Source organism: Chinchilla lanigera, unplaced genomic scaffold (genome assembly GCF_000276665.1).
Source record: "Chinchilla lanigera isolate Chin_1 unplaced genomic scaffold, ChiLan1.0 scaffold00056, whole genome shotgun sequence".
Taxonomy (NCBI): domain Eukaryota; kingdom Metazoa; phylum Chordata; class Mammalia; order Rodentia; family Chinchillidae; genus Chinchilla; species Chinchilla lanigera.
In genome coordinates, this window is record NW_004955457.1 from 4,856,172 (window position 1) to 4,878,443 (window position 22,272).

The 22,272-nt window shown below is 37.9% G+C and overlaps 1 protein-coding gene across 1 annotated transcript in view; it reads right to left on the bottom strand.

Annotated features, from left to right (window-relative positions):
* The window catches only part of Cps1 (carbamoyl-phosphate synthase 1, mitochondrial), a 113,269-nt gene that overhangs the window by 8,056 nt on the left and 82,941 nt on the right, over positions 1–22,272 (bottom strand). The window contains exons 26-34 of the mRNA XM_005396941.2: positions 21,690–21,884; positions 21,198–21,265; positions 19,503–19,578; positions 15,258–15,335; positions 12,795–12,902; positions 10,706–10,795; positions 9,221–9,391; positions 7,005–7,079; positions 4,294–4,392 (exon numbers count right to left, since the gene is read on the bottom strand). Coding sequence (XP_005396998.1) covers positions 4,294–4,392; positions 7,005–7,079; positions 9,221–9,391; positions 10,706–10,795; positions 12,795–12,902; positions 15,258–15,335; positions 19,503–19,578; positions 21,198–21,265; positions 21,690–21,884 — 960 coding nt within the window. The remainder of the gene's footprint in view (positions 1–4,293; positions 4,393–7,004; positions 7,080–9,220; positions 9,392–10,705; positions 10,796–12,794; positions 12,903–15,257; positions 15,336–19,502; positions 19,579–21,197; positions 21,266–21,689; positions 21,885–22,272) is intronic.

Sequence of the window (22,272 nt, forward strand, 5' to 3'; positions counted from 1 at the left end):
ATATATCTCCAATGATCATTTTTACATTAATCCAATTCCAGCAGCAGAAGAGAAAGCCAAGTTAATACCAAGTGACTCCTGTGGATTTTACAGGGACGTCTGGATTGACAATTCTATGGTTGTTCCTAATGATGCTGCATTGAAGATAAAAGGTTATTCATGTCACTTGGAGTCGTCTCTTCAAATAAAATGCTTGCTTTGTGTTTCTGAGCAATGCTGAAGCCGCAGATGTCAGGTTGGTGCGTGCCACTTTGCAAGCATCACTGAATAGCCCAATCAGAGGGGAAAAAAACAGCAAGTGCTCTTGAGCTACTCTAGAGTCAATCATTCATTGTTAAAGAGTGTTCTAGAAAACCTCAAAACAAGCCAGGATGCCTACTCATAGCAACTAAAAATAAATACTGATGGGATGAAAGGTAGTTGTAACTACTGCTGGAAAATCAAGGATGATTTTGTTGCCACATAAAGCTGTTTCAGGTCTTTCTTACGCTAGAAATGCCCCAGCATATTGATGTCCTTTTGGTAGAAACACAGTAACTGTTCTAGTTAAGGTAACAAAATCTAAATCCTGATTCTTTTTTTCTCTTAAGTCATAGTTATCCAAGATTAATGTTTTAAGTATTTCAAACTTCTCCAGTAATGTGATCCATGGGATTTAACTTTAGAAGGGCAAAAAGAGAGAACCTATATGGGTGAAGGAGTAGGGTGGGAGAGGCAAGGGAAAGAAAAAGACAGAAAGATTATAAGACTGTCACACAATGTGTGTGCCTACACACACACATGCAAGCACACACAGTCCACCCACTAAGCTTGAGCAGTAGCTGAAAACTGCCAGTTACCAATGTCTACTTAAAACAACATATATTAAGTTCCAATAATAAGAAAAAAATGTTTTCAGCTTCAGGGTCACTTTTTCCTGTACTGTATTGTGTCTCTGGTTTTTTCTTGCAACTTGTAGTGCAAAATAAATGAATCAGCCCAAATGTCCATCAACTGAAGAATGGATAAAGAAAACAACATTTAAGATAATGGAGTACCACTCAGTCATAAAGAAGGATAAACCTGAGACATTTCTAAGTAAATGGATACATCTTGAGGCCAGTCTTAGGTTAAATAAATCAGACGCGTATCTGTAAATATTGCATTGTCTCTCTGGTATGAAAAACCAAAAGTGTAAATAACCGAAATGTATAATAGATATTGTGAAATGGGAAGAAAATGTACAAATAGGAAGGGGACCTAGGGAGGAAAGGGGAAAGGAAGGAAAGGAAAAGAAAAACAACAAGAGGGTAAAGAAAAATGAAAACAAAGCTTTTGTAAATAAGGAGAGGAAGTGGGGCTGAAGGAAGAGGAATGGGAGAAAAAGAAGAATCAAGTTATATCATGTACAGGTACAAATTCCCTATGATGAATGTGATCATGTATATCTCAAAGGTACCAATAAACTTAATTAATTTAAAAAATGAATGAGCCCAACTTTGAAGATAACAATATGCAATATGATAACCTTTGTTAATTTCCTATCATCCTACTTCAAAATTCTGTATTTTTTAATTGGAATTTTCTCTTGTTTCTTTAAAATAAAAAAGGGAATGAGTCAAGATACCTTCATTAAATTTTTCTACTCATAGCAGACTTTTGGGTCACAGTAAGAAAAGAAGACTTTATTTCAAATGGGACAGATAAGAACCATCCTCCCCATGGATAATGAAGAAATAATAAATCAAATTAACAGCAACAGCATTGGCTACCAATGTTCTTCTGTGAATACATTCTACATAGCATCGTACTAAATGAGCATGTTAAGCAATCAAAGTGCTGTTGTAGACTTTCTCAGAATTTCATTACATAATTCACCACCAACCAGATGCTTTCCAATGTATTTACTAGACTTGACTCCACTTATGTGTTAGCAGTAATATTTTATGTTCTTTTCAGTTTGGATTTTATATGTTTGCAAGAGTTTATGTGCATTCTTCTGACCAAGTGAGATCATGTCAAATAAAATGTTTTGTAAAGGGTACAATGTATCCTTAAATATACAGCCTGGATTATTTTACCTGCAATTGTCATGAAGCTTGGGTAAAAAGTTGAAATTAAATTTGTTCCCATTCTAGCTAAGAAGATGTTCGGTGAGTTTTACAGCTGTTAGCTGTCTAATCAGTATAATGTGCCATGTTTTTCCACCAGTTATCAGACTAGAAATGTTAAAAATCCCTCCGAATGAAAATCCCACACATAGTAATGGAGAGACAGGTGCCCACTATTAGGGATGGCAGTCTTTCCATGTCTTCCATATAAAATAAGTCAGGAGACATGATTCTTGTATGCCTCTAGAGGTTAGAGTCCAGCTGGTCATTTTTTCCACAGATACAAATACTTCCTTAAGTAATTTCATTAGGAAATACTCTTCACATTTTACACTTAAAATATATATATTTTATATCCCTAACATTTGGCATTCAGACACAGAGTGTTCTTTACAAAGTTCCCACACAGCTATTGAAACACTTTTTTAAAAAGAAAGCAATGCACTGAAAGGTGACTTTCAATGGACATCCCCTCACTGCTTTAAGAAAACTCTTTTATTCCCTACAAAAATCCCCATTTTCCCCTACAGAGCAAAATTCTAATGCCAAATTCATACAAATACTTTATAGGGATCAAATTAATTTCTGCTTTGCATTTCCCTCCAGCACTGGAAGCAAACAAGGCACAATTTTATACATCACTGCCTTCTTAAACTGGTATTTTAAAATGTTAGCACCATTATGATTAGCTGTGAAGATGGGGACTCAGGGCATGATCTCTTCTGAATGCCCCCCAGGTCTCACATTAAACTTTAAGCCTTACCTGGAATTTGGGCAAATAGTCTCCTTCCTAGGACTTAATAATACTTAATACACATTTACTGCATAATGAGTCACTCATAGGATGGGATCTGTCTCTAAACTGCCATTAAGCTTCGCAGTTGCCAGCCATCTTGTTGGCCTCTGCTCTAACTACTCACCACTGCCCTCTGCACCTTTATGAAGCAAAAGCCCAAGTTACTCTTGGCAGGAACTTCTCCAAAGCCAGTCCCTGTCCAGCCTCCACTGTCTAATTTGATAATATTAAGACACCCTAATGAGGCAGCATTTATAATACTCACCCGCTGGCTTGAGAATGCTGGTACTGTTCAAAGTATATTTTTACTGATTTTTACATAAACTTATAGGGTTTGAGCTTATTGAAAGCACAGCTGGGGTATTATATAAGACAACCTACTGTTTTTATAAGAACCAAGAAATTTTAATCTCAAATGAGAGTGAATGACCAGTTGAACAGCATCTAATTATTTTTCCTGGAAATTTATAAACAGAAGGGTTTGCACACTCTTGCAATAATCATTCCCAGGGTTATTGGACATTTTCTCTCTACTGTTTTACCCTGATTTACATTTAACTTGCAGTGATAAAACAATAATACCCTTTTTAATTGGATAAATATGTTCATTTTTAAGGGCTTTACTCTGCTTTGATTTAGAAGGCTTACTGTGATTGTTAATCCTATATGTCAATTTCACTGGATTAAGAAAACACAGATCATTAGATCACACTCCTGGACGTGTTCTTTTTTTATTATTTTAAAAATAAAAGGAGGAAAACATTAACAGACAGAAAATCTTTAACAAAATAGCAAAAGAACAGTACAGACAATACAGAGTTACAAACAAAGTGGTAGGAAATTAACAATGCTTGTTGTATTGCATATTGATATCTTCAAAGCTGGATGTGTTCTGATAGTCACAGAGATGTGGCTTTGGGTACTATACATTGTCTTTCACTATTTCTCTCTGACATTGTTCCCCTGCTTTGCTTCCCAGTCCCTGTGAACTAAGCAGCTCTGATCGACCAAGCCTTTCCACCATGAGATTCCTTGCTTGGAGCCAGCCAACCCTGGACTCCAAAGCTCTGAAACGTGAGCTAAATTAAATATCTCCTTTAAGTTGTACGTGTCAAGTATGTGTCCTAGCAACAAAAAGCTGACTGATACACTTACAGAACAATAACATTTTCAAGAGCTTAGATGACATTCTATGAAATATTTCTTAAATCCATTAACTCATTGCCCTTTAAGAATACCCAACATGGATAGTAAAATTGAGAAAATTCCTCAAATAATTGCCATTTCTGCAGTTTTGATTCCTGGGTGCTTAGTAGGTTTTGAAATATGAAGGATGGATCAGCAGGAAGTGTACCCATCACTCGGAGTATGTGGCCCTGTGAATGAACATGAACACACACCACTTACCTGGATTCCAATCAGGATACCTTTCTGAGGTAATTTAAACCCAGTAGAAAGCATTGCCTTTAGGAAGGCTGTGTGAATACCTTCTCCAAAGCAAGCCACCTGTTTAGGAGTAAATGAAAAGATAAAATAAGGAAAGCAAATAACCACCAACTACATTTAACAAAAAAAGCAACACAAAAAGCAGAAATAGAAAGCAATTGACTCATAGACTGTTTCCCTAGATTTTACTGATATTGCCCAAAGACCGTGTAATCTGAAACCAGGGATTAAAAGGCCGGCCAGGGCAGATGTATCTTATGTTTTTAATTAAGCATAATGAATGAATAAGCACTTCTTTCTCTCTCCAACAACACTCAGTGGAGCCGCAGACTGGATACTACTGCCAGTTGTTTGGATACAAATCACAGCTTCTGGCCCATAACGTGGTGAACTTCCAAATGTTAATATGACTTACTGTTTAAATAACAGTATATGTTATAAATACTATGCAGCAGAGTATGAATTCACAGGTCAGTAGTAGAAATGACTAACTGCAACCAATTGGTTAGGAGTCATTTCACTCAGCTTATGAGAAAGCCTTCTGAGAAATTCAATCACTCCATGAAAATCCCAAAACAGCTTGTTCCTTTTTATCATTTTCATAAAATGAACCAAAATAACCTGCAACTAGTCCAAAATGCCACAGAAATGGCCCAAAGAAACATAAAATGTTAGAGTATTTACAAAGATTTCATCTACAGTAACTGTGCTACGGATAGAACTACAAGTCAAATAGCCACCGTAACCACGGGACAAGTGGTAGAATTTAACGTGACAGGAGTCAGTTCTGCCATACGCATCATCATTTGGCGCAGGTACAGAACCGCCATTACAGTAAATAACACTGATGGCTGAATTCATTCTTTAAGCAAATAACTTCTTTACTAGGCATGGAACATTCTCGTGACTATGGACTTCAGCTGACCACAAATACCTGCAGCTTTTCACTCCAGAGTGAGCATTTTAATCAAATATTGTCTAGCTAGCTTAAGTAATGTCAACCTAAATTAATAGGTCTCAAATTCTACTGAAATAAATTGTGTAAGCCATTTTAAAATACAGATACAGTGAGACAGGAGATATTTCAGCAATTTTCTGAGAAACCATAGAAAGTAGTGGAATATTCCAGGAAAGATCAAGACTTAACATCCCTACTTTACCACTAGGAAAATAAAATGACTCGTAATTAGATCAGGGGCTGGAGGCTTGTGCAATCCTACCATAAGCCATTTAAACACTGAAGGAAGACTGTTTGTAGTATAACTGAGATGGCCCAGCTAGAATTATCATTCTGATTTCAGTTACGAAACAGACAGTGCAACATCACCCCTTGTGACACTCAGAAAAGGCCTGTTTCTCGTGACAGGTAAAGAATTCTCTTTTTTACACTTTAGCAAAAGGTATAACCAAGGGGGGGGAATTAATTTCTAATTCATTTATAATTTCATATTTCAAAAACTCCAAATGTGTATATACAGAAGCAGGAATGACAGAAGCACTGAAAACTAAAGAGAGCAAATCAGATGAAGGAAAACAGTTATGTCTCTGCCCTGCACCCCAGAACAGTGTAAAATAGCCCCAATACTATGGGCTGTGGGACCAAGATGAGCCTGGAGAGGGCCTGCTTACACTGACTGACGATGTGATGTATTGCTTTCATTTTAAAGCTAGGCTCTTCTGCCTATTAAATTAAAAGAAGTAGCAAAGGGACCAAGAGTTCTCTCTTCCAAGTGTCTAAATACAAACAGGATAGTCATTTATTTCTCATTGCCTGGCTTTTTGTCTCACTTGGCTTCTCATCACACATCTTGCTTGTAACCAGGCGACCATAGAAAGCATCATGCATTTGTTGCAATTAAATATTCTCTTTTTTTCCGGTTTTCCTTAATAACAAGAGAAACAACGATGCCTCACAGTCTGATGTTGCCACTCCAGAGTGCACTGATGGGAATCTGAAGGTTGTATCTAGTACGTCTGTCAAGGGCTAGGTGATTCATAAAATGTCCTGACACTGACATGTAGAGAACTTTCAAGAATCTGACAGCTCTCCAAGAGAAAACACATTTCACATTCCAAAAAGAAACCTTCAGTTGGCACAGTTCCAACACAAGGGAAGAGGGACATCCAGTGGCCAGTCCCATTATAGTCTTTAGATATTCCCCAAAAGGTTCAAGTTGCTTTGAAAGTGATCTGAAGAGTTTGCATGAATCTGCAGGTTCCACACCATGTAGGTGTGCGATCTTTTTAATGCCATCATTCTACAAATTGCTAGTAAATACCCAGCAATCTGATTTCATGGTAACAAAGCAGGAGATGACCTGCTGTTACAGAAAAACTGGGAACCTTAAAATAATAGACAGATATCTAAGGACATATTTACCCAGACATCTAGAGAAATATCTGAAAGTTGTTCTCAGTTTATAATGTGAAAATGGAGATTAAGGATCCATGAATTATATTCCTGTGTTGAAATATAATTGAGAATTTAGACCATGTTCTAAATGAGTAACAGATATTTCTTTACTTCGAAACTCTCTGAGACTTTCTCTGAAAGTGGAAGTTCGCATTTGTAGCCCTACTTACTAACCTACTTACCTTACTGTATTCAGATCATAAAACCACGGGTTTCAAAGCAGATTTAATGAAAGTATTATGGATCATTAGCTAGTTACCTCTCCGGTGGAAGCCATCTCACATCTGAGGATGGGGTCAGCATCCCTCAGCCGAGGCCAGGAAAACATTGGGGCCTGTCAGACATTACAATGAAGAAAAATATGTGACAGAAAGGTATGAAAAGATAAGAGAGGATGAATATATTTAGTGAGTCATCTCTCACAAGATTCATTTAGTCTGTGATAGACGTACAAAAAAAAAAAAAAAAATCTCATTGGTCCGAGCCTCTGACGTGAAAAATAGCTTTAAAATTCTGTTCCAAGAATTTCTTTAGCTCTTGGCCAAAAACTTGGGTTAAATAATCACAAGTTCCTTCTGTAAATAGGTCCCCTGTGATGAGTCCAGACCAGTGTTTCTAATCTGGTTTACACATATTCTTATTGGAATGATTTCAAACAACGTCTACTGGACATCAGTCTCTCCTGAAACAGAGTTCAAATATATTTCTTTCCTTTGATAGGCTTTTGGAACACTCCTATTACTGTTCTGATCATCTGAACTTGCAACAAGCCACCTTGCCAGAAATGGCTGCCTGTAAACTGACTTCTGTTGCTGATACCTCTTAAAGACTTTTAAAAGCATTCTGCCTGGAAACACTTTTGCCTAGAACTTTGCATGTGAACTGGAACACAGAAGTCCTTCTTTTTCATTTACTTTATCAGTGAAATTCACTGAGAATCAAGTTCTTGTTTCTTGCATGTGTCTGTTTATCTGGTCTACACTATTCCTCTGTTGATTCTGGAGCCCTCAATTGTTCTTTGGCAATCTAGCTCAGGAATTCATTTCACTAGGTCATCTCATTTGAGTTATTATATATGATGTGCTCCAGCTTCCTTGTTAATCCATCTGCAGCTTTCTATCCACCTAACTGCTGCTATGGAGTGACAATGAACAGGTAGTTGAAAACAATGTAAGATTCACACACAGTGATAACAAGGAAAGAAGAAAGTTGGAAGGTACAATGAATTTTTAATGTGTATTTATCTGTAATATTTTTACTTGGAAATTATTCTCCTATACATTAATAAGAATCATATATTCCTATGTATATAGATAAAAAATCAATTTAAAATTTATGTGTAGTACCTAGTGGAAAACATTTTGTAGTTCTTACTACCCGTTGGTTTAAAACACAAATATTATGTATATATATTTATATATCATATACATATAATATGTGTATATATAGTTGCATAATATTAAAAGCTTTATGAATTTGTATCTGTGTCATAGTCAGTAGGAAGAAAGTGCCACCTTCCCCAACATGAAAAATGACATCACACCTCAGTGCACAAAAAATTTAAGGCATCCTAAATTTTTAACTTAAGAAAAATTAATGAATATTTTTAATTGATAGCTCTAACTTAAAGCTCCCCCTATAAGAGCCAGGAGGCAGTGTCTTAGCTGTAGCACCATTATGTCTGAAGCTACTAGCATGTATGGGAACAGGAACCTTTTGAAGGCATCCAAATTATGTCAATGTGTCATAAATATATTACACAATATAAATTAATTTCATTGTGGGCTTCATCTAAGAAGTTAAAATATATTTACATACCCCACTAATCCTCATGCCTGTCAGGCAAAGTAGTTAAAAGTCATAAACACCCCATGCATGAACATACTGAGGCAGCTTGCAGAGTACAACGGCCTCATTATTAAGCATTATTAAAACATAACTTTGATTTCATGATCCTCACAGCATCACCATAAACAATAACGACCCTCTCACATTTTCAAATTGAAAAATAATGCTACTAAGGAAAATATTGGGTAAGCAATGGTGGCCAAGGTGGCCTGAAATTAACAAGCCCCTCAAAGTAATTACTTTTACAAAAGTCATACAGTCCTGAAGACTCGGCACAATTTAAAAGTGGCACAATCTTAGCTTTACCCCGACACAGCATATCTAGTATTTCTTTTTAAAAACTGATCTGGCACCATCGTGCATCAGCTGCACGATAGCTTCTAATTTATTTGCATAGCTGGTTTTGAGTTTGTACAATTCTAGACGCTTTTTACAATTTTTGTAAATGCACAAAAGTTCACCTAGAGGTACCATTAGTACAAGCAGCATTACCGTATTGAAAGAAAACAACCACCAGTCTACTACTTTACTTCAAAGTTTCACATAGTCATGAGATTTTTGATGGAAAATTGTTCCTTTAATTTCTTTTGGACTCATAAAGTGACTTGGAGAGTTTTTTAATATTACCTTAATTGCAACGTAGTCGGCAGGAATTATGGGACGCTCCAGCGTTGGAAGATGTTGCTCATCAATTTGCTCCCCAGTCATCACCTTTGTGGCCACGTCGATGAAGTCAACCCCAAGGGTCTTGGACACAAAGGGGAAGGATCGAGAAGCTCTCAGGTTGCACTCAATCACCTAAAAAGATAACAAAATTCAAAAGGAGAGAGAAGGTGATGAAAGCCAGTAACATAATACTGATATTCTTTCTGACCCTTGGTTTGTAACTTATTAACTGGAGACAGGCATTTGTTTTGCTAATGTTTTCCCTTTTCTCTCACTGCTTAAACTTTTCCAAACTGGCCCTCTGAGCATCTTTGAATTCTCACTTTCTTCCATTGGATTTCCTCGCACATCACTGACGGAATCACTTTGATGCAGATGCCACATTCCTACTGAAAGCCCTCTCACTGGATGCCCATTGGCATTAGAATAAATCTAGTCCCCAAAACCTTTCTATCCTCTTGCCTCAACCTACCTATTTTATTTTAGATCATCTTCCTGGCTCCAGTCCCACTTCCAAGCTTGCCTTTTCTTATTTACCTAGAAAACTGATCTCACTAGACTGAGCTATTCACTATCTCCTTAAATATGCAATTTTTCTCATCCTTGTAAATGACCTTCTATCTATGTGCAATATCCTTTCTTCCTTCTTTAACTTGCCAAAATCTCAGCTATCCTGTAAGGTACAGTTCACAATGCAAAATCTTCCTTGAAACTTTTTATGATCCACCCCAGATGGAACAGGCATAGGATACTCAAATAGACGTTTATGCAGCCATTTGCACATACACTGGCAAATATGATCCTTCTCGTCTTTAACTCAAAAGCCATCTTATTTGTACAATCTCCCATGTAGTTGTTATACTTAATTTGATAGTGTTCATTTCAAATTTATTTTATTCCTACTCCTTACTAAGTTATGAGGTCTTTGAGAGCAGAGACTGTACCTTTCATACCTTTGTAGATGGGAAATATACATATTGGTTACTGATTGGTTAAAATAAAAGAACAAATTAATTAGGAATAACCAAATTGACTTTAAGTTTTATTTGATTTACTTTTTTTAAAAAATGGTATCCAAATCAGTTTTCTTCTCTGAGTAAGGAAAAAGCAGAACTTCAGTGAAGGTCTGCATGAATTCCCTATGTATCCGGTTTCACATATGCACCGTATCTATCTGTATGTATTTTGCAGAAAGCATACAGTGATCTTCCTTCTAGTGGATCAGAGTGCTGTACAAGTCTGTGACTGACATGTCCGTGCCGCCAAGATCCTGTGGCTTCAAACAAGACAGGCATTATATGCAGTGCCACATCCCACTCTCAGACAGAACAGCTGCAGGGGTCTCGGTGACTGAGGCCGGTGTTCACAGAGATTACCAGAGGGACAAAAGCCCAACATGACCTAACACAGTGACAGTGTCCTCTCAGGCACATTGGTATTTCTTACCAAGACATCATTTCCTTTGACAAGAAATTGGACATTGAACGGGCCAGAGATGGCAAAAGCCTTTGCGATCTTACGGGTGGCATCCTTCACCTAGAGCGAAAGGACAATGAAATAGTGCAAAGCAGCATAGTTTAGACAAAAACACAACACACAAAAGGTACAGCCCCTTCAATTTAGATTTCATTATTATGTCTTTATAAAGAGCTACATCTGGGGGGCTGGGGATTTAGCTCAGCGGCAAAAGTGCCTGCCTGGCAAGCGCAAGGTCGTGAGTTCGGTTCCCGGTACCGGAGAAAAACCAAAAAAAAACCAAAAAAAAAAAAAAAAGAGCTACATCTGTATTAATGATAAAAGCAATAATAGGGAAATTGTTAGGCTTCTATTAACAAAATAATATGTACTAAGTAGTCATAACAGAACAAGAGAAGAAAGAATGAATAATTTATGGTATTATCTGTCTGCCAAATACCCCTCTGTCCTACAATTATATACCCTGGTCTTACACGAGAGTTAAATGAAATCTTTTCGGTTGCTTTAGCACCAGAAACAACAGCCCAAACTCTATATCAATCTAATGACCTACCTGCTGAGAGGTGCAGGCCCTGAAATTACATGGCACTGCAAAGAGACCAGGGAGAGTTCTTTTATGTTGCTTTTCTGTTGCCCTAAGCCCTACAAGGGTAGATATTATGGTCAGAAGGAAATGGTGTTTGCCTGCGGGGAGGCTCTGCATGTCTGCATGTCACATACAGGAATCCCTGCATCCAACCAGGGCCAGAAGGTCCCTGTGCCAAAAGGAGGCCCTGATTACAGAAGCAAGAGCACTTCTCTCATTACAGTTACAGGACTGGGTCAGCAATTTAATTGGGCATGAAAGGAAGTAGATTCTGTGGCACACTGAGCTCTTCAAGATTTGGGGAAAGTTGAGCTTTTAGGTCATTTATTCTGACATGAGAAACAAAAATATATTTAAAATCCAGGAACTCTTTTTTTAAAATTCTGCTACCATTTTACAAAGCACCCTGCTACCTCCACATTCTAGAACAAAGACCTTCAGAACTCAGCCAGTGTACAAGCAGGCAGACAGACAAGCCTGCACGGATTCTGACATCCCTGGAGCCCAGTGGGACACCCTCAAGAATTACTTAAATGATAAGCTTTACATGTTTACCTAGCCAAGCATGTGAGTACTGAGCCAATAATCTATCCTGGGAAGTTCTTTAAAGGAGTGGCTCTCAAAGAGGGGTCAAAAGAGACATATCAGAAAGTGCTATTTGAGGCAAGGGTGAAGACTCAAAGCATGAGTTCTAGAAGTTTCTCCATGTGACTGCTGTGTGCTTCCTTCAGTCACTCTGAGAAGTATTATAGTTTTATTGAAGAATTATTTCCTTATTCTCTTTAATGGTTTGAGCAATCTTTCATTCTTACATCTGATAATCTGAGCAATGTAGTTGAGGATCACAATATGCAGCGTAACAACCATTGTTGATTTGTATTAATTTGTCTTGAGACCCTGCATCACTTTGAATGTTCTTACTTTGATTTCTTTATGTTCGTCATACTGGTATGCTGCCACTGTTCTAATTATTTTTTTGTTTGTTTCTCATGTACTACTCTCTTTAAAATAAAAAAAAAGCAGTATTATTGCTATGCTGCATATCTGTACGTGGTCCTCTAACCTGCAAAGCACCTGCAGCAACCATTCTCTTAATGTGGTCCCCAGATCGGAGGAAAGAACATCTCTTTGACCACTTGATAAAAATGCAATTTTAATGGGCTCCCCCCAGATCTGTGGAATCAGAAACTCAGGAGTGGAGCCCAGAAACCTGTAATAACCTCTAATAAGCTCCCTGGGCTGTTTGGGTGCACACTAAAGTTTGAGAACCACTGCGTTCACCAACAGCCTAACAGGCTCTAAAGGGTTGTGAAAGAAATTAGCTTTAAAATACTCAGCTTGCTAAGGGCAAGAAAGTTCCCCTCATCATTAAGTTGTACCTGGAGCATGTCTTATTTTGCTACCTTTTTTTTAATCGGATTTTTTAAAAAAAATTTTGCTGTTCCCCTTCCACTTTCTTTTATAAATGATGACCTTTTCAATGGCTCCTTGGCTGATGGTTTGTGTGGGCAGCATCAGAGTGGCATCTCCTGAGTGGACGCCTGCATCTTCCACATGTTCAGAGATAGCGTGGGAGATAACCTGCCAGGAGAAGATTTGAGAAAGAACTGTCACGCACCTTCTGCAAAGAAGCTACTCCCTCATGCACCCCTTTGATTCTAACAGATGCCCCAAGCACTGACCAGTGCCTTAGCCAAGCTCCTGATGAGAACAGGAGAAAGAGCCTCACAAAGACCATCAGGGTCTCCACACTGACTGGCAGTCTCCAGAGACAGCTGACTGTAGTTAGGAACTTACTCCCTCTTCCCACTGATTAGCAGGGATAGGAATAGCAGGCAAAGAAGAAAATTAAACTAATACATATCCACCCTTAAGAAGAAGATAAGAAACTGCAGGATTTGCAAAGCACTGAAGACATCTTTTAGACAGACACAAAGAAAGAAAAAAGGAAAGGAAAGAGATAAGGAAAAGAAGAAAAGAGGATAGGAGAGGTGAATAGCTAGGCAAATGGGGTAATGTAGGTGGACTAGAAAATGAATTGAGGATCTGATCAAGAGATCTTGAAATTGAAGATTGAAGAAGGAGGGAGACAAAAAAAACTGTCCTCTTTCAACATAAGGAAGTGAAAACACTGTAAGAACAAATAATTGCATTTAGATGACTGTATATGCCTGTGTTAGAATTTTGAACCTACGTTATCGCTTTAACCTATGTTAATAATGTATATTGAGAGATAACGGAGCTGAAAGTAAGAGAGAATAATTGAATGACTGTAAAAGATTTGTATAACTTACGCAGATTTATTTATCAATTTACAGATACCTAAATTAGAGTAACATTGATTCTCCATCCTTCTGGTGTAACTTTTGAGATCTGTGACCTGGGCGAGGCACTTTATCTGCTTACCCTTGGTTTCTGATGAGAAGAAACAGCAGTGCCTATCTCATAGAATGTTAGTGAGAATAAAAGGGCACGCATATGAAGTACCTAGTTTCATACACACAGTAATAGTTTGATTTGGGGTGTGTGTGTGTGTGTGTGTGTGTGTGTGTGTGTGTACAGTCTAGAAAGAAGAGGTGATCATCCCACTGAGCTCTGAAACAATCATAACATACCAGAAGTACTACGCCCATTTCTGAGCATGGCAATTCAATAACTGGGTGAGGAGACTGGAACATTTGAGAATATTTGAGAGTTGAGAAGCTGCACTAAAAACTGCTTCAAATCAAGATTGTGATTCTGCAATAAGCACTCACTATTATGATTGAAAATAAAAATAAGAAAGTCCTATCCTAAACTGGTAATCTGGAAAAAAGAAAAAGAGAAAAGAGTGAGTGCCTCTGGTAGCTGTTAGGGATGACCTGAAATTCTCATATCTGTGAAAGGGGATTGTCAGGAAACCACTATGAGGCCACTATGCTCACCAGTGGCTTCATCTATGGATGAGTTCAGTAGCTAAATGTGCTTAGGAGACGGGACTGCATGAGGGTAGAGCAATGAGGGTGTCATTGGAAAGGGTGAAATCATGTCCCCGGTTCTCTCTTCGCTCTCTGCTTCCTGGCTTCCATAAGCTGAGCACCCTTTTCTCTACCATGTCATCTGCCATCCCGCTTCTGCCTTGGTGCCAGCTGGCCCCAGACTGAAGCTGTGTGCCCAAATTCACCTGTCCTGCTCTGAGTTGTGGATGTTGGGGACTGTCATCCAAGTGATAGAACAGAGACTTAGACAACAGTATTTTGAAATATTTGCAAAACAGTAAATGAAGGGTAACTTTGTATTTTTTCTTGTAGCAAACAAAATGACCTACACTCTCTAAAACATCACTTCCTATATTCCAAGATAAATCACAAATGCTTTAGAAACACAATTAGCAAACCTGGGTACTCTTCACCTGTTCATTTTTCCCTGAAGTTGGGGGCATTCATTGTTTAGTAATACCAGATGTGACATGGTAAGCTAATTTTATGTCATGATCCTATCTATCTACCTCATTGTGTTTGGTTTTCTTTTTACTAATCCAGTGAAAAGAGGGAAAGGTGGAAAATCAACTAAGAAGAAAACTAGAGATTCAATTAGAAACTTCAGAAAGAAAAGGATTAGATTTTTATAATATTCATTGAAACATAAAATGAAAACTACAGACAAAAGAAAATGAGGCAGAACTATTCAAAAAGAATGGTGAGAGCAGGATGATAATTAATTTTGAGAATCATCAAGGAGAAATTCTAACAGTATGAAACAGGAAATATGATATCCATGACATATCTGCTGGATTGTCAGTGAATTCGAATTTTTTTTTTTAACTGAGAAGCTTCTTCACTGTTACAGAGACCTGTTCTGTAGAAATCCTGAATTCTAATCTTTGAATGTTTCAAGGTTGTCAAGGAAAAAAATGAATGGGAGGATAAAGAAGGGAGATAGGGATAAGGTTCTTACCCTTCCATCTTTGCCAACAGCATCCATTTCTACTTCCCGGGCTCCCTCTATAAACTTTGTCAGCACCACTGGGTGTTCCTGTCAATGAGAAAAACCGAGGAGCAGAAACATTAGCTGAAATTATGTGTGTAATGCCAAGTAACTCACGTGCCTTAGGTAAATACTAAGGCATCACTTGAAGGCGATGTAAGACTAAACACAATATATGAACTCATTAGCCAGGCTGTTTTGTAAGTATAAGGTCATTCTCTGCTTACAGCAATACTAAGGGTCTCTCTGCAGCTCTCTCTGAGTGCTTAGCAAACTGAATGCGAGTTCTGAAATCTCAGATGCTGGCTTCTAGTCCAGTTAGAGAAAAGCGAGAGCTGAAGAGGCAGCAGAATGTGGTTTCTTTCTCTGCTACCAAAATCATGACTATTTCTCCACTTTATACCTATATATAATTATTGGTTCAGGTTTTTTATCTCTTCCTACCTTCACCTTTTCTAGGCACTTTGACTTCCAGAGTCAACTCTCTGTGTGAAAGCTGTGACTGCGCTCGGGAGAATAGCATGTAGCTTTGCTTTGATGGGGCCAAAGATAAAACCCTTTGAAGTTAATACACATTATCTAGCTTTTAGACTAGGACACTAGCAATGTTGAAACCAAACGTTTTCTTTATCAATCTAAAACATACTCCCTTTCTGGAATGCTTGAGACCACTCGTCAATCTTGAATTGCCTCCTACATTCAGTTCCTTCATGACAGTGTTGGGATTGCTCCATATCATAGCCTCCATTTTCTTTTTCCACACTAAATGAATACATTGACTGATGACTGATGGATTTCTGGCCTAAATAAAAATTCTGCTAAGTCATCATGGCTGTGAGCCAGTGTGGTGCAGGCCACAGGAGGCCACGTGCCAAGCCCAGCTTTTCTCCTCCCTGGTCCAGTTACCACTTCCTACTTCCCTTTTACAACATCCTGTTTACTCTTTCTCACCCCCTGCCCCATCACTATCTGCTCTGTCACACAAACCACACCCCTAAACCCCACCTCCAGCCTGACCCTATGTAGCCATTGTTCTCTGGCCAGACCCTCAGAAGGTCTGAGTCTCTCTTCCTTTCTGTGGCCTTCTCCATGCCTGCAATAAAGGCATTTTTTACTTCATTTTGTTTTTTACTTGTGCCAAGAACCTAACAATGACCTCCTGAGTTTAGATGGATCCTCCACAGAGCTCCAAAAACATGGGTCATATGCTGATTTCTTACTAGACCCATGTCTCTCTTCCCTTTGTGCTTTTACATTTTCTCCTCAGCTTCATCTTTCAGCTTGCAACCCATCCCCAAAGACTAGCATTAGCCTTATCCCACAGGAAGCTCTCTAGTATGGGTTATACCACTAAACCCCATCCTGAAGCAAGGTCAATCATTATCTAGGGCTTTAAAGACAGATGTGATACAAAGGATCTTGCCTTCTGCATGACAAGGCTCCTATTTGTGAAAATGTCCAGAGCAGAGCACAGCTAGGAGGTGTTATTAACTATCACAGCCTCTGTGGACAGGTGCTTCCATAGGCTAAGGGATCCAGGGATTTGAGGCAACAACAGTATCCACCATCCTGGCCAACTGAGTAGATTTATGAAAAATGTCTTAATCAATTTCACTCTTTTAGTACCATTAGACATCATTGGTCTTCTGAAAATACTTTCTTCCTTTGATATCTGTAAACTACATCCTCATGCTTTCCTTTCTCATGTTCTGTCCTCATGGTTTTTCCCTTTCCACTCAGACCTAAAATGCTGTTATTTCTCTGTCCCGGCTGCTCCGTCTTCCATAGTCTCTCCTTCAGTGATTATTTCCACTGCCAAAACTTCCATTTAAAGGGTAATCTATCTATTTCAAAACTTATATTCACAGATTTATCTCTAGCCATGATCTGGATCCTCAATTCTAAATCTATGAAACCCTCTGCCTTCAAATCATTTTTTGCTTGGATTCTTCACAGGCAGCTCACATATAAAAGATCAAAAATTAATATATTATTTTCTATAGCTCTCCAGTGCTCCCTGTCTTAACAAACAGCCCTACTATCCAGCCAGTTGCCCAGAGCAGGAGCTCTGTAGTCAACTTTATCTTCTTTGAGTCTCAACATCTACGCATGCACTAATTCCCTTCAGTTCACATCCTCAATATTTCTCTCCTCCTTTGCTGTCGTTATTCTTCTCCAAGCTTCTGTCATCTTTGCTATGAGCTACAATAGCCCACTCCCCTCTCTCATGAATTCAGTCGTGTCTATAATTCATTCTTTCATTTTATTTATTAGTACAAACAACTCTCCCTTCCCTCTACTTCCTGGTCCCATTTCCTCAGCACTTAGGAGGCGGAAACAAAAGGATCACCAGGTGTTTGAGACCACACAAACTGAGTCGAGTTTGAGGCCCTGGATTACATAGTGAATTCAAGACTATCCTATCTCAAAAACAAAAATCACTCTTTCTAAATACTGCAAACTAACCAGTATAATCAATACCATATTTGGTGTCCTAGCCATATAAAAACTTGTTCATTGGTTTCTAGAAACTTTATGCTCTTCTCATGTTTAGGCCTTTATATGTGCTGGTTTTTTTCTTACTGTCATGCACACAATGTAAAACTTTCACCCAGTTCACTCTGAATCAACCATCAGACATCAATTTAAAAATCCTTCCTAAGGGATGAGACACTAAGATTTTCGCACTTTGCTTCAGCATCCTACCTCTCTACTGCGGTGGTCATTGGTGACCACATTTAATTGTAATCACCTGAGGTTTTGATGTCCCTTGCAAAGAAAGTTCTCTGCGAAATACCATATGTATGTTTCATAAGTGTACCCGGTAACAGTGATGAAAACAATGCCAGTAAACAGCAGCTACTAATATGAATAAATATATAGATAGAAGAATGCTTGATAGAGGCTCTTTTTATTCTAAGCACATTGAATTGAGTATTCCAAACTTTGCTGTAGTTTGACTGGGAGACTTGAACCAAGAAATATTCAATCAGGATATCTCTAGTCTAAAACTTTAATCTTTTCTGAATTCTGTCCATATATTATTGTTTGTGTGTGTATATATTTTTATATATTTAATAATGTATATATTTACATATATTTAATTCTACTGTGTGTGTGTATATATATATATATATATATATATATATATATATATATATATTTAATTCTACTGATCAGAAGTCCTATGAGGTTCAGAGTTTCAGGGAGAAAATAGGAGAAGCCTTCCTCAGTTATATATCTGGAACCAGCTGGGATAGTTACTGGCCTCTCTAAAAAGGTGCAGGGCAGGATCCCTGGTAAGGAACAACACAGAAGAGAAAACAGATTGTGTCTCACTCCAGGGCATATTAATGAAAACTGGCCCACTGAAGATATTTCCTTCTGTTATCTGACTTTCACACCAGTGTGAATTCTAAACCCACTTGGTTTCTTTCTGTACATCCATATTCTCTGTTTCTCTTTGAAATGCTGCTGACTTAATTCTTCAGCTCCCTCCAAATTCCATTTGCCTACTATGAGTGGGTCTTTTTTTGTAAGCTCAGCTAGCTTTTTCAACGTTTTAAAAGGAAAACATTATTTTTATCCTTTACAGAACAAGATCTAAAGATCACTGGGTAAACCTTAAATGATCACACCAAGGTAATGCATAAAAAAGAAAGTAAAAGCTAGAGGCAGTGAAGGAGGTAAATGAGGCACTATGAAATTAAAAACATTTTTATTAAGTCACCAATGAAATTTGCCAAAATAACAAAAAACTCAATAAATGAGTGAGGACAGTCACTATTCAAATTGTATAATTGATGAACACAAAGTCCCCAAGTTCGAGAATTTAAAGTTAGGGAAGTTTTCACTTGGTGATGAAATGACTTGATCTCAGGAATCTCAGTAATTCTTTGACCAGTGTCTGAGTCTGAGGTACAGGATGCATATCCAGCCTTCAGCAAGAGGGCTTATCCCTTTCAACACTTGCAATCTAAAAATGTGTGGATCTGTACTGACCAAACATGCACCATACTCCTCTTCTACTAACCATTAGAATCTGGTTACAATTTAAAGTGTTTGAGTTTTGCCATCTCACAGAGACTCATAGGTAGAAGGAAGAAAAAAAACAGAAAACCATTCTAAGAGCGTGGTGCAAAGGAAGACAGCACACAAAGGAAGACAGCAATTAGCAAAAGAGGCCAAAGTCAACAGGAGGAAATTGAATCCTACCTGAGAGACCCTGGTGGCCTCCTCCAGGAACTTTTTCATCTCATCCTCGGAGAACACCACGTTCATGGCAGACCCACTGGGAAATGAGTTGGGGAAAGCAGGTTAGTGTCCTTTACCATTGCAAAAGTAAAGTGCACTAAATCTTATTGACTCTCAGAATAGTTCTAGGAAATATTTAGTTCAAGTCTACGCCTAATGCGAAGACATCGTTCTCTATATCAAGACTTCATTCAATCACCAGGATAATTAACCAAAGTAAACCAAAAAAAAAAAAAAAAAAAAATTAACCAAAGTAAACTGTCACCAGAATTAGGAAAGGGTCACAATTAAACCCTGCTTGTGCTAGAGTTTATATTTCCCCACAGTTTGCTGTTTTGGATTTACTGTTCAAGTGCCTTGCTGATTCCAAGTAATTCTTAAACTTTAACCGGGTTCATCCCAAAGCCTAATTTTTCTAAACATGTTTCTTCAGAGTTCATTACCAACAGCTATTCTTAACTCACTGATACATAGTTAAAGCAGGTCATTCTACATCCTCCATTATAAAAGAATCAATTATTTTTAGTCACATTTGCAAATATAATGTACTGTAGCTGATTGAAACTTATTCAACTGTGTCAGTCCTTCTAAATACTTAAGAAATAATGCTATCTGAAATCAATTTACTCTGAATTTTGACATTTCCAAAATGAGATGGGAGGGGAAGAATGTAGGAGCGATAAAAGGAAGGCAAAATAAGGAAGAAAAATTACTTTCCCCTTTCTTTTAAAAGTAATCTTTACTTTTCTTACTCTATTATAAATCTCTGCATAGCAAACTTTAATTGCTTCACTGCTTATGAGAGGAAAGCTAGAACTATAATGCTAATAATTCAGAGTAGAAAAAACTGGAACAAAGATATAAGTTGTAAAATGGAAAAAGAATTGCAATGGACAAAGTTATTTTTTTCAATCCTTATTTAAATGTCCAAGTGTTGTTTAAATTAATTTACATTAATTCCTCCAAGGAGTAGTAGTATTATACTGTTGTTTACACAAAATGTAATTTCAATAAAAATGGAAAGTTTTCCACCTCATTTGAAATTTTTCATTATTTTAAAGGATCCCTTCTCAAATTCCATTTACACTTTCAAATTGTGCACAGCAAATTGCATTTCTCTTATTCTCCTCTGTTCAGTGAAGTGGTCCCTTACATGTGGTAACATCTGAAGGGAGAAAATGATAATTCACAACTTCTTCTTTGATGGTAGAACTTAGTTTCAAAGTTTAATACAAAAGATCCTTATTTCCCACGTTCCTGAGCATTATAACTCATCTATTGAAACCTCTGATCTCAAAAACTCAAAATTCCAAAACAAAGAAACTGGATATCAGAAAATACATGCAGGTAAGAGACGTTCCAATTTCTTTAACTGTCCTATTTTGCATGTAAAACTATCCTCCTTCGGTTTGTCAAGGAGATGCCTCAAGCCATGCTTGTAGATGTGGAAATGTCCTCTGTTCCTATTGCTACCCCCCAAAGGAAAACCACTAAGCCAAAGGATGACACATTGGTCTTCACACTGGCTGTGATGGTTTGGAGGCTGTGTATGGATTTACAAATTACTCCACATCAAAGCCTGGAGCTATTAGCTTACAGCATGCATTTCTGAATTCCCAAACTTTTGAATCATTGTCTCAGAAAACAATACATTACCTCAATACATAGGAAGGTCTCAACAAGCAGGGGTAGCCCACAGATTTTGCAAATTCCAGTGCTTCATTCTAATTAGTAGAAACAACAACAAAAAAATGTGTGAATAGTTTGAAATATGCAATGAATATGCAGACTGGTATCTTTAGATCAAGGGATAACCTAACTCGCTTTCTTCTTTCTCTCAAAAGACTCCATTAAAATGTAAATTGGACATGGAGTAACATAAAATTCCTAGTTTCTAATTCTAAATATCATATCTGGTTCAAAAATAATTTGAACCTCCTTTCATTGTCTGAATCTTAATGAGAATACTGCTATCTATTTATAATCAGCCTTTAAGTGCAGTTGTGGAAATACAGCAACTTTATAGTATCTTCACTCAGCCTACTGTGCATTCTATCTGCCCTCTAGTTAACATTTCCAGCAGTTAACATTCAGGTTACAACTCTTCAATAAAGAATATTAAAGAGACACATGGGTTTCTCTCCATACCAAAGTATTCACAGCTTTCCACGGTGCCTGAGCCACATTCAGCTCATCCAAGACAGCTGAGAAAATGGAACGGTCCTCAGCCCTGTCGATCTGCAGTGGGCTCGTACCCATGATCTTGACACCGTTCTTGTACAGAGGGACTGCCAGGTTGTTTGGAATCTGACCCCCAACTGATATGATGCAGCCGCTGCATGCCTGGAAAAGACATCCACAGTGTCAGCCCCTGGAGCAACTCCATCCAGCCAGGCAACATGCTAATATTCTCACTATTCTCTTACTGAAAGTGCTCAACCTGCTTGTGCGATTTTCATCTCTCTTATCAAGGGACGATATGAACTTATATCACACAAAGATAAATGAGCTTAGTTCCTCATAATTATACGCTAACATCTATGTGGGACTTCCACAAAACTACGCAGGAACAGCACTTGAGACATCTGCATGTCTCAAGTTACTGAACTAAACAAAAAAAAAAACAAAAACAAACAAACAAACAAAAGGGCTGGGGATTTAGCTCAGTGGCAAAAAGCACCTGCCTGGCAAGTGCAAGGTCTTGAGTTCGGTTCCCGGTACCGGAGAAAAA